The sequence below is a fragment of the Rhamphochromis longiceps genome, linkage group LG23 (assembly GCF_057381845.1).
Source record: "Rhamphochromis longiceps isolate RC_006_pf linkage group LG23, R_longiceps_female_GT1.1, whole genome shotgun sequence".
Taxonomy (NCBI): Eukaryota; Metazoa; Chordata; class Actinopteri; order Cichliformes; family Cichlidae; genus Rhamphochromis; species Rhamphochromis longiceps.
Window position 1 is genome coordinate 6,752,420 of NC_140578.1, and position 13,201 is coordinate 6,765,620.

At 37.7% G+C, this 13,201-nt stretch overlaps 2 protein-coding genes across 2 annotated transcripts; both read right to left on the reverse strand.

Moving 5' to 3' along the window:
* Positions 1 to 2,908: 2,908 nt before the first annotated feature.
* Positions 2,909 to 6,481, reverse strand: faslg (Fas ligand (TNF superfamily, member 6)). Its single transcript, XM_085399143.1, has 4 exons — positions 4,594 to 6,481; positions 3,996 to 4,041; positions 3,847 to 3,909; positions 2,909 to 3,763 (listed from the first exon to the last, which is right to left on the reverse strand). Exons 1-4 carry the CDS (start codon positions 4,891 to 4,893, stop codon positions 3,345 to 3,347), a joined length of 828 nt encoding a protein of 275 aa, XP_085255269.1. The 5' UTR covers positions 4,894 to 6,481; the 3' UTR covers positions 2,909 to 3,344.
* Positions 6,482 to 6,660: 179 nt separating this feature from the next.
* On the reverse strand, positions 6,661 to 11,052 carry LOC146641148 (uncharacterized). The gene is made up of 5 exons (XM_085399142.1): positions 10,922 to 11,052; positions 9,870 to 9,910; positions 9,701 to 9,775; positions 9,428 to 9,617; positions 6,661 to 7,317 (listed from the first exon to the last, which is right to left on the reverse strand). Exons 1-5 carry the CDS (start codon positions 10,986 to 10,988, stop codon positions 6,830 to 6,832), a joined length of 861 nt encoding a protein of 286 aa, XP_085255268.1. The 5' UTR covers positions 10,989 to 11,052; the 3' UTR covers positions 6,661 to 6,829.
* Between the last annotated feature and the right edge of the window lie 2,149 nt (positions 11,053 to 13,201).

Genomic DNA, 13,201 nt, shown 5'->3' on the forward strand with positions numbered 1-13,201 from the left:
ATAGTGAAGGTACAATAATGCAGTCATAAAGATACCTCTTTCATAATTTCTTTATTTTATATAGAAATTTATTTATAAATCCTGTTCACTATAGTCTATTTACTAATATAAGTAGACAAAACACATATTAAAAAAACACATTAAAACAATTGAAATCACTTTTTGCCCGGCTTACACACATTATTCTAACACAGGTGCGACCTGGCCCTCAGAAGTTTAGGAGATAAATATCCTGAAATATCCAGAGAGGCACCAGCTTGTTCAAAATGTCTGTAAGGACATTCATCAGGGACGGTGTGTGAATCTCTTTTGTGTCATGGTGGTCGATAACCATGTTTTTAATCCCAAATTAGAGAATGATACTCAGATGAGGGGAAAATTCCAAGAATTTCCAGGGGGATGAAGGTCATTAATCGGATGCTTTTCTAACCTTGTAGTTGGTCTTTAGCATGTAACGTCATTTGAATCAGATGTTGTACACCATAGGACGTGTTTCAGCATCTTTATCTACAGTACTATTGTTTTCACTTTTGCACGGGTCTTGTGATGTCTGCCTTTTGCGACAGGGGGTGCTGCAGACCCCCGCCTCCCTCCTTTTTGGGTTCTTGCATGTGGCACTAAAAATATGATGAAGTGTGCAATTTGAAAAAGGTTCTTAGGCTTTGGAAACAGGGGCAGTTGGCAACACAAATGGTAAGGCGGCGAATTGAAGCTTTAATGAAGTGATGCATCAGGCAGCAATTACTCACACATTTAAATTCACTTGATGAATAAGATCTCGGTTTTTTTAAATTTGTTTTTATCACTATGATCATGGGTTTTAGAGCATCACCCTAACGTATGAGACTTATACATTAAAAAAAGAAACTCAAAATCACACCTTTGCGTATTTGTTAAACGTACCACTCCAAAACCATGCCCACTACAATAAAAACTCCACTCATCTCAAGACTCTGGAACTGCAGAGAACAGTGAGGTTGATGGTGATAACGTGAGAAGGTCGGTGTGATGCTTTGCATTCCATCTGAAACTCAGTCGGATACTCAGTGTTGTCAAGTGGGCAGAGCTTGGTTGGAAAAAGGTGATGACAATGGGTATTTTCCTATTTAATCATTAAAACAAACCTCAGTATTTAGAGTCCTTGTTACTTGCATAAATACATCTCAACGTACAAGTTCAATTACTATGAAGCTGTTCTGTGAGTTGGCTCCTAAAATATTTCTATATTGACCAGAATTCTTTCCTTACTTCACATCAGCTTTGGTAAAACCTTTGGCACAGAGAGTGTAACTTCGATCCTTTGATCTCTTGCACTTATTTGGAAAACACTACCACCGTCACTACTAGTATGCATAAGAAAAGTAGAACAGAGCGACAGTGCGCGAGAATTCATAATAGCAAAAAATAAACCAGAGACTCTGTATGGGTGGCAAATAAATTTTTAATCTTTCTAGTCATCTACTTGACTTTAATTTTCAACATGTTTGTGTCAGCCTCTTTGGTGGATCTAAAAGCCACAGGGGATGTTTTGCTCAGGCAGAGAGTAACCGCTTATCGCTTAGCTTGATCGTGTGATTGAGTTATACATATATCTATATATATATATATACAACACTCTTTTGCCACATACTATCTAATCTAGTTGTCAGACGTATAAGGTTGCGATTAAGTCTTACCGAGGAACTCATTTTAATGTGTGGTTTTGTTTGGCAACTTTTTACGCAAAGTTACAAAAGCTTAAACGTAAGGATTTCAGTTGCAGGGCCACCACAGTGAAATGTGTGTACAATAAAGATTATGCAGTAATGCAATAATTTGGATTTGTTTTATAAAGTGCAGCAATTATATTCCTGTCTTCAGAGGTTTAGAGGGCTTTGGAGGCAAAAGCGAGACTTAGTATAGAGTATTGCTTTCAACAGCCAGTATCGAGATGATTATAAACAGTGAATATTGGAACAAGATGAAACCACAAGCCTAGACCAAGGCTTCACCAGACGGATTTATACCGATGAGTTAACGCTGAACACCTTCACAGCAGTGGTTTGAATAACGCTTTCTAGATAACTCTGTACAGCTGCATCTGGAGGTGAGGCCTCAGCAAAGTAGAACAGACGTGGTTCACTAAATGACGCTGAATTTGTTTAGCACAGCAAAAGAAACACAATTAAATGCACTTCACTTGCTCAACTGTAGACTTCCTTTAAGGACTGCACAGTGCATGAAAAATATGTTTCATTTTTGCTCTTACTGATCATTAAAGACTGTGAAAACAGTAACTGCTGAGATAGTTTAATCCAAATTATGATGTTTTAAAGGATTAGTCAGGTCTCATTCACAGTTGTACAAGTGTCTTTTAAGCACAAAGTCTTTCACATAAATCAGGATGCACGCATGCACGACCCTCGTGATAGTCTCACAGGAAGGAAACACGTCAACCCTGTTTCAGTTTTGTCCCTTCATTTGTGCCCAAGCTGCATTTTCTCACATCTACTAACATGTGTGTTTGTGGTGTACAGAAAAAGAACAGAGCAATGAGGGTGCTAAACTGAAAAAAAAAAAAAAAAAGTTGCAAAAATGCAAGTACAGATGCAGCGTGGTCTCTAAATCATCTATGAAACGATTAGCAGGAAAGGAGCTTTTAATGACTGGCTGGTTTTCAGGCTCCTTTTCAGATTTAACTGAAAGCTTTAAAGAAAATCTCCTGAAGTGTTAAACTGATGCTGAATCTGAGTGGAACATATGGAAATGAGGGTCATTATCAGTAGTAAATTCAGGTTGGTGTCTTCATGTGAATACTTTCCAGTGGTCATACTCAAAACTCATGTAGGTGTTCCTCATAAGACAGACTCCTCACACACCAGATGTCAAATGGAAATACTTTATTTATTAACAAATGTTTGCTCTTTCGTCTCCTGTTGAAAGAAAATAGGAGTATATACTTTATCTGTATATACTTTTAAACTTAAGCATAACAACATTAGTTTTATAGACAAATATTTAGATCAAAACCAAAATAAATACTTAGAAAATGCTGAAATTAAATCAGAACTTTAGTGTCAAGTGACTCCCCCATTATCAACAAAACACACAATACTTCTTTCTGCATGTGGTTAATTTAATGTCACTGCCTTTTTTAAGGTGCCATTCACGAGAATGTGCACTATTTCCCTGTTTTTACCTTCAAAGATCATATTATGCAGAGTGCAGTTATTGTGTATGATAGAAATAACATTCGATATATCAGTCAAATAAAGTAATGAGTAAGTTTCACTTCTGCCTGAGTTGTTTACATTCAGTTGCGTACAATTTCAATATAGGACACAATGCCCAACACCCCGGATTCTTTAGATTTTGTATAGACCAAAGAAGTTGCCATAATGCGAGTGACTAAGATATCTTGGGTGGGATACATTCACATAAACTCTGTCATATTTTTCCAAGTGCTCGACCGAGCCGAGGTAACTCTCTGTGGTCCACGAGTAGCTCGTCTGCTGAGGGCAGAAGCCCCCCCTGTGGGCTGTCATCAAAGTCCGAGGTCGGGTATCTGTTGCTCTCCTCACAAACACAGTGTGATCAAATGAGGATGTACGTGAGCATTGCTTAAAGATCAACTCAACCCGTGAGTAAATGTGGTAGAATCCGGTCTCATTGACCTGCAGAGCACCATCTGCAGTGAGATAAGCCACTGCTCCGGAGATGAATGCCCGACTCGCCCTTGAATCCCATCTTAAAGTCATAGGGTGTTCTGTTTTCTCAATTCGCCCTGCCAAATGAAAGATCTGATGTTAACAAATGTGCAGTTTGTAACAATCAAAGAGCATGGCTTAAATTTAAAAAAAGACTTACCTATCACATGTGCTGCAGATCTTTTGCTTTTGTCCTGACCATTAAGGCCAGATTCATCAAGACCTGAAACAACACACAGATTAGAGTCACATCATCTTTTCTTATTCTTTAATGGGAAAAAAAAAAGCTGTGTGATGAGAGAGGCCTACCGATTTGCTTCTGGGGTACACTAAACTCAGCCGCAGGTTGGTTCACCTTCAGTAAAACAAAAGTGACATAGAAGTCTCAATACCACATCATAGACGCTGTGTCTCAGTGCTTATTTCTAAAACTCGCAGAGAGAGGATATCCTGTCTCACTGGACTGGTGACCACAGATGGAACAATGAAGCCCTTGGTATGCCTTTTAAATGTCAAGGCACAGCTAAAGAATAACACATCTGTAAACAGTGCCAAACCGAAGTTAATTAATTAGTAAACTTTGCTGGTCTGCTAAACTTTCCAACTACTCTTCCATTCTCCCACCTTACACCTACCCATCACTCCCCCTCTATGCATGGGTGACAGTAGTCACCTTTTTCACTTTTGGTGCGTGTCACCAATTAACACATCTGAAAAACCAAAACCGAACATAAAGGAATGTTATTAAAATTATGTCTTTGCAAATGTTACTTACTCCCCTGCTTTGTTAAGAGTCATCACATCATTACTGTATCTCTTTCTTGATTGCACTAATCATTAGCTTATTAACTCACTGTAAGATCGTTGGATTTGTTCATTCTTATGAATTTTCCATGTTAGTCCTTACCTCTCCATCACTGTTCCTCAGTTGGTCCTCTATCCTGGAAATCTTAAAGGCTTCAAATCCCAGGGCTGCAAACACGAGCAGAAACAGAAAGAGCACGACCAATGCAAGCCCGGGGCTGATTCCCATGCAGCCCTTACTCTTCCCACGGCTCTTCATTCTCTCCTGGGCAGGCGGGAAGGACCAGCAGGGTATAAGACTTGGAGGCTGAGCAGAATCCTGCTGTCTTCCTCCTCCTCCTCCATCCACAAGAAACATTTGTGGAAATGGATAGTTCTGCTCAAAGTTCACGGTGCAGGCCATACCACTGATCTGTGATGTGTGACAGATATGTGCATCTATGTCCTCTGCAAAAAGGAGGTGTGTGCTTCTGTCTGAGCACCTCTGACTTAAAAGAAGCTGTCAAGGCATTCACCACCCATAACCCTCCCACACATTGAAGAGAGCATGTCATTTTACATGAAAATTTTAACCACTGCTTATTTCCTCTGGGCTGTTTTGTTGTTTTGGGTTCGTTTGTGTTTTTCAAAATATTGCCATGTAACTTTTTATTTAAACGTTATCAAATAATTTGGTTTTTCTATGCTTCATAGGTCACCTATATGAGTGTACTGTGCAACTAAGTCTGAGAAGAAAGGAAGTTAGAGGTTTCAATTGACCCTCACCTCACTAACCACCTTACAAGTCACTTGAGACATGAAACTTTTTCACAAATTCCACAAAAGGAAAGATTGAGCAACTACAATCACCTGCACTGGATGTTAGAAAAGTGTAAAAAGTCTAGCTGCCCAGTTGACATAGTTCTGAGCTTCTTTACTGGCCTTTCTGGTTTGACAAACTGAAACTTGAAATTTGAACCAGAGAGAGATGTCGCACAAATCTGAATCGTTTTAGAGAATAAACACGTCATTATCAAATGGTATTTTTCCTTTGATTTACTCTTAATGAGACACAGTCTGTTAGTAAACAGTGATACAGCAGTTTCAATAGCACACAGAGTATTCTTGGTGGGATGATTGTGCTGCCACATAAAAGAACGCACATCTCTGCACTGGCTTTCCTGCCGTCTGCTTGTGAAGACTTGACAGCAACGATACTTCAGAGGTGAGACTCAACCCCAACCAATACCTCAGAGATGGGCTTCCAGGAAAGCTGAGCACACACCGCTTCCCTCCCTGCTCAGTGCATTGTTAATAGCGTTGTGGTCTTACTGACATTTTGGGTTGGTTTCCTAGGATATGGAGCAAATGCGCCTGCCATCTCATAGTTGTGGGTGCAGCAGTTTCCATTACCTATTATCTTTCAATCACAAAATTCTGCTTACAAGCACAAGTAACCCCTATTAGTGGGCTCTTGGGACAAAAAAAAGTGTCTTTCGAGTTTCGACCTTGCAGCTGTGAGAGCTGCAAGACATTTAGAACTGCATCGAAGCAAACGATTTACATCAGCTGTGAATTTAACTAATAACGCCCATTGTCTAGATTCTGTAGTCTTTATCTTTTTTTGGTATTGGTATATTTTAATCAGTTCGGTGCAAGTCCTCAGTCCTGTCCACAACTGTTTCATTTTTCCAAGTTCATGCAGAGACAGTGGGAACTCCACCATAAAGTGTGCAATAGGTTCGAAGTAAAATGGCAACTACGTCACACTTAACCATAAATTGCACAGACTGCATTTAGTCTACAAGCTGATGTATCTGTTTCCCAGAAGTGTCATGCTGAAAGCGGTCCTCGCAGCAACAGTAGCAACAGCTTTAGCAGCAAAGAATGGGTTAGGTGGGAGGGTGGGGTTTTGGGGTCTAACCAGGCCGTCTACGCGGCTGCTCCAGTTAATATAACCTGAAAGAGAAGACTAAAATGAATCACTGAATCAGCAAGTGACTCTATCAATTAGTTGTCTTCTCACACATTCTTCTTCTGTTGCATAATGGAAGTTGATGTGGTCAGGATGACTGACTTTGCTCAGAAGTGCCTGAAAATGACAATGAACTTCTCTACCTGAAATCAACGACATTACTCATCCTCTTTGGAAACATGCAATTTCCTTACACAGCAGGTTTTGTAACTTTGTCCTAAAATACTTCATAGTTTTCATAAATGAAGCTATTGTTATGACATTATATGACAAGAGACATTTATATGCTAATATAAACTTTGGATGGATGTGCTAAATGAACACAGGAGATGAAAGAGTTTTCAATAAACCATTGTATTATAAAATATGTAATATAAAAAACAAGTTATGTGTCAGAGTCATCATCAGAAGAAGAATAACAGTCTAGTCCCAAGACATGACCAGTCCTTTCCTCCATTGTCTCAATGTTGGATGACTTCCCAGGTATCCTCCCTGCTGCTCCACAGTTTGAGTTATTCTCTTGGAAGGCAGCTTTCTGCCCAACAGTCTCTGATACCCCATCTTTGCTTTTCTCTGAATATATTTGTCTTGAATGGGAATTATTAAGATTTGGCAAGCCACACTGCAGGATCCTGGCAAGACTCTGCGTTTGAGAGGAACTAGGCTGAACTGGTGTTCCTCTGAATGAAGCAGCAGCCACTGCCAGCCGAGTTTGATCAAAAGAAAGCGGCTGGTCCTGAACTGCGCACATGGCCTTTGAGGTTTCAGAGACCAGCTTAGTGGGTGCAAAACATCCTGCCATTCTGCTAATAAAGACACTTTCATTTTGCTGACTGCCATCGTTTTGTGAGTCACAGGTCCGAGGGTTTTTAACTGTAAATAAAAATGAACACACGTGAGATATATGTATGACCAATACCACTGTCTTAAAGCAACAACAAAACACACAATGTTAATTTCACAGGATAACAATTTGTGTTAAAGATGATTATGTTTTAATATAATTTTTTTACGCTACATCTGGCAATTTAAAAATTGTGTTGTTACTGATATAACTGTTTGTTCTAATTTTTATATATTTTTTTTTTCCAGGTGGTCTCAAAAATATTATAGAATATTTTACTGAGTATCAATATGAGAGATTGAAATGCATTATGTAGCATGAACGTAATGATGCATTAACCTTCTCTTTCATGGCGTGCATTTTTAATTTCTCTTTGCTATTTGGGCTGATTGGGACCTGATAAAAAAACAAAAAAACAAAACAAAGAACTGACTTTTTACCTGACTTTGCTCTACAAGGGCCTGATATCCACATGAGGACATTTGTTTTAAAATTTGATAGAACAGTGGCAGCATAATGTCCTTGTAGAGCCAAATTTAGTACTGTGGTCTAGACCAGCAGTCCCCAACCCCCGGGCCTCGGACCGGTACCGGGCCGTGAGAGTTGAGGCTCAGGTGTGAAATGTGCGGTTTTCAGGGTTTTTATCGGTTTTCAGCATTATTTTGTTATCGTTTTGATCGTTAACTCGGTTTTCCTGGGTCTTTTCACGTGTGTTATGAATAAATCTTCTTTTTTTCGGTACCGGTACTAGTTTTATTTTGTTGTATTTATCCGCGACACATTAAAGACCGGTCCGTGAAAATATTGTCGGGCATAAACCGGTCCGTGGTGCAAAAAAGGTTGGAGACCGCTGGTCTAGACAACCCAAAATGTGATGTCCACATATGTGGACACCAGGTCCTAGGAGGTTAATATTTACAAGGTAAACACCTTACATTAGTCAAATGTAATGTCAGCTCAAAATAAAAAAAAGATGTATATGCTAACTCACAGATTCTATATTGTTTAGTAAAGTCTTGTTACAAGGCCTTGCGTTACAGTTGTGGTCTGCAGTTTCCATCCAGTCATCATGAGCATGAATGTAAGGATAGTTGTAGGCTCTTCATGATTTCCTTGAATTGTTTTTTTTTCCAGAGAAGATTAATTATGTAACATTAAAATTAAATGACTTTAAAAAACAGGAATTGGGGCGCAGAAGTTTAAATTATCACTTATTCTAATTATTATTATTGAATTTCTCTAATTCACACAAGATCAAAATTTAGGATGAAATATATAATTTGATAACTCTCGCTGGATGTTTTACCACTGTTCTTGGCAAAATTACTAGAGTTCATTTAAATTGGTTATTTTCATGTCACAGACCTGGTTATTCAATAGGATTGAGGCTGTGGCTTTGGCAAAGCCATTCCAGGATCTAAACACATCAAAAAACATGTGGACACTCGTGTCCATGTTTCAACCATTTGGCTGTTAAACTGAAGGGAAGTTGTAGAAGTTGAATGTAGTCCCCTTTCATTATATCGTCTACTTTGTGTAATGTACCTGTACCACTGACAGCAAAATGGCCCCACAGCTTCATGCTACCACCATTACCAGATTTACCTGAAGGTGCATATACTTTTGACCCTCTGAAAAGAAAATTCAAAATAAACTCATCCTGGAAAAAGAACTGTTCAAAGAAATCATGAAAAATTGCCATTCATGGTATTGATGGTACCATTCATTCCTCTTATTCATGCCCATGTTGAGTGTATACAAACAACTAAGTGTTTTCACCGTCAACATCTTGGAGTTTTGAAACCTGATGCCACGAGCTGGTGATGGATCTGAATGCGAAACTCAAAGAACACACTCACCAGCTCAGCTTGCCCTGGTCTATCCTGCTTTCTGAAACTAATAATGGCCATCATTTACAAATATTTTATTCAGTATGAACTAAAAGTAGCAAAGTTGTTACTTAGGAGTCACTTAAGCTTTAGCTTCACTTTTCAGACTTGGAAATTATGTATATGGTTTATCTTATTTCCACATTACACATTCAGACTGTATTTTTTGTGACATTCTAAGATGAAATATTCTCATAAGTCAAAAAGAAAAACTATTAGTTTCACTCAAAGCAGAAGATTAACTACTTACCAATTGCTGGAGAATCTTGCATATCTGCTCTTCGTTTGCAATAAGCTCGAGGAGTCCATGGCTTGTGTTTACAAGATGGATCAAGAACTCGTAGTTTGGCAATGAAGCGTTTGTACTCTTTCTCTAAGGCCTCAATGTGCAGCTGAAACTCTCCTATCTTCCTCTCCGGGTAATGAGAAAGTTGTGATTGCTGGAAAAACAACAAGAACTTGGTAAAGTATAAATAAATAAATAATAAAATAAACCCAATCTTGCTTTGTTACAAACACTCACCTGTAGATAATACTCAATTTCATTCTTGATGCTGGGGATCCACTTTTTCACAGCAGCAGCTGAATTAAGAGTAGACTGTGAAAGGAAATGGCTTGATGAAATTAGCCAGTTAAGTGAATTATGGTGACAATTTCATGACTTTTGTGTGTTTTGTTTGCTTCTTCATTACCAGCTTTGGTCGACGCTCGTGAATATCTCTGAGGCGTCCCTCTGTAAAGGAAAAGAAACCAGTGTAGCCAAAGTCCATCTAGAACATAAGTGAGCCCCCCAGCGAGGTGCAATACCATCTTAGATAAAGTGCACAAAGTGCCAGTGAATATCTTCATCAAAACATGGTCAAAGGTCACAAGGAAGATATTACTAATAACATAGATAAATTAACTAACGAACAAAAAAATCCTGCTAAATATTCTTTTCAGTAGCACAACAGTTACTTGCCTTGAGATTCTTAGCATAATGTTGCCTCTTATTAATTATTTTGTTTTCCTGCAGAATAGCCCGCAGGCCATATTTTATGTGTCTGTAATCTAGAAACATGTCTAACCACTCAGCCATCTTGGTCGACCTAAAGGCAGTTATTTGGGCAGTTATTCTGCAGCCTTATGAAAATGACCTTAAATTTCATTAGCCATCTGGGCATGAAATATTTATTTACAGATTCACTTGATGAAAATGCTTCTAGTATCATCCACCTAACTTTATAGATAGATATAGATAAAAGTTACTCCCCTCTTGTTTTATATCTGGGGAAGTTTCTGATTAAGAAGTACTTACTTGTCCCTACTGGGAAATCATCCACAATCACCTTAAAGCTTTTATGTAACAGTCATCTTACTCTTCTTTTTTCTATTTTCTAACATAACAACAGGTAAAAATGCAAACTTATATTTTAGTTGCTTTTGTCTCTGGTTATCTCTGGGTTTCAGAAGGGATCGCTTATGGTCGGATATGCGTTTTCACGTGGGCTAAAGCCTGTGTATTAAACCAAGTGAATATGTGAGAATGAGAGACAGTGGACAAATAATGCTATGTAGTCCAGCAAAACTCCTACTTTTTGAGCTTTGGTGAGTGTGTAAACTACAAGATTTCAATGTATGTTTTTAATTGGACTAGCAGCTGAGGGTTAGCACTACTGTAGTTAACAGGCAGAGCTAGCTGCCCCCAAAGCGGCTTGTTTTTATCAACTGAATGCATATCGCACTAAACGTATTACCCGCTTACCCTCTCTCTCTTTCTGGAGCCACAGTCTGTTCAGTCTGCCCTGCTGTTTTTCCTCATTTCTCGCCATTTCCACTTCGTCCACAAAAACCGCTGCGAATAAGGAAAAACAATATCACGTGACACACAACAGCCCTCACGTGATCTCAACCAACATAACGCGAGAGCAGCAGTTAAAATCGCAAAATACATGCAATCCCTCGTAAACCCAAACCCAAAATGTTTGTCTTGTGGTTCGTTGGTAAGCGAACGAAATGAAATGTAATATATGGGTTAAAGCGTGCAAACCAAGTGCATTTCTTTTTCTTTTTATTATTATTATATTATTATTTTTTTTAAATATTATTATTATTATATTTTTTAATCTATTACCTGCAAAGGAGCAGGAAATCCGAATATTCAAGCAGAATCTGTGTAGAAAATAGTGTACATAACAATCGCCCCTGTTACAGATTTATTACATGCAAAGTTGTTAGACATGATTAGATATGTTTTGTGCTGGATAATTATTTAAAAAAACAGACATTACTTAAAAATATCTAATAATACTTAAGTAGCTTTAAAAAGTTCGGGCGATTTAAAATATAATTAAGCTACTTAAATGTAGAATTGCACTTTTCATAATCACAGACGTTATACATATTCTTAAATGGAAATTATTCATTCATATATGTGCATATCAATTTAATGCAGCCGCTGATTAGTTTACTTACTCATGTACTGATGAGTAAATGTATCTATAACAATTAAGTTGACATATCTGCAACAAAATGTAAACAATCATTTATACTGTTTATTTTATTTCAAGCAACTAAGACGTTCAAATGAATTATATGGAGTAGAAAGAACAACATTTTCATCCAAAATATAGAACAGGAAAAGTAACAAAAAGCCCCTTTAAAAAAAGACAGTAGCGCAACATTGAAATACTAATATAAATTACATTAAACCTGTACTTCAGTAAGGTATTTGAGTAAATGTACGTTAAGTTACATTCCTAATCGCTGTCATTGATATCCAGTGACGTTTACCACTGTAAGATTAACAGCACTCTAGTCCAGCCTAGTCAAGCACAACAACTACTGGCAATATTTGGGTAACAAAATACATCCTCAAACATATTCTTTAAATTTGTTATTTACATATTTCTTCACAAGCCTTGACATGATAACAGTCTAGCCTATGGGTGTGCAATCTGCTCCATATATGGTGGCCTCCATAATGTTTAGGATAAAGTCACATTTCTATAGTTTTGCCTCTGAAGTGCAGATTTTCAAATGTAATTCAAGGGTTTTTACATAAATCGTGCATGAACCAGAATTACAGCCATTTTTATAAACAGTCCCCCATTTTCAGAGGCTCAAAATGAATAGGAAAATTGACTGACCAAGAGGTTTCATGGTCAAGTGAAACCTGTTTCACTGTTATTTCATGACAAACAAAGCAGACATACATCTCAGCAACACCAAAAGGCCAGAAAGATCACAGAAAACAGAGAAGTGAATAATTTTGTATTATAAATTATTTCCATAGTTAAGAATAACAGCTTTGCAATATCTAACCAAGTCCAGAACTGTCAAGAGACATAAACCATGAAAGGAAATACTGAGAGTGCAAACCACTGATTACACTCAGGAACATAAAGGTCACATTTGAGTTTTCCAAAAAACATCTAAAGATGCCTGCTTAGTTCTGTTTAAAAAAATTCTTTGGAAAGTTGAAACCAAGTTGAACTTGTGCCAGAATGGGAGGAGACAAATATGCTCATGAACCAAATTGTATTATCTTTCAAACATTGTGGACTTCAAGTAGTCATTGACTGCAAAGGGTTTTTTTTTATCCAAGTATTAAAAAGAGTCTATAGTTTTTACATTTATTTTAGTTTGTCCTATTAATTTTGAGCCTCTATAAATGGGGCACTGTGTATAAAAATGACTGTAAATCTTAAATGGTTCATACAAAAAAATTTAACACCTCGAATTAAAGTTGAACATCTGCACTTGAATCAAATATTGATTGTTTGATTTGAATTGAATTTGATTTAAAAGTTGTATCCAAACTTTATGGATGACACTCATTTGGGAGTTTTTTGGAACCTACATTGACTGAAAAATGGCAGTGTGCGGCCACTGAACCTATAGTTTAATTATAAATTTGTTTAAAAAAGGAGCCGTATCAGACTCGATGACTTTATAAAGCTTTTCAACATATTTTATTTACACTTTCCTCACAGTTGCTGTACACACAGTTAGATGCCGCTCTCCCGCTGCCAGCCACACAACT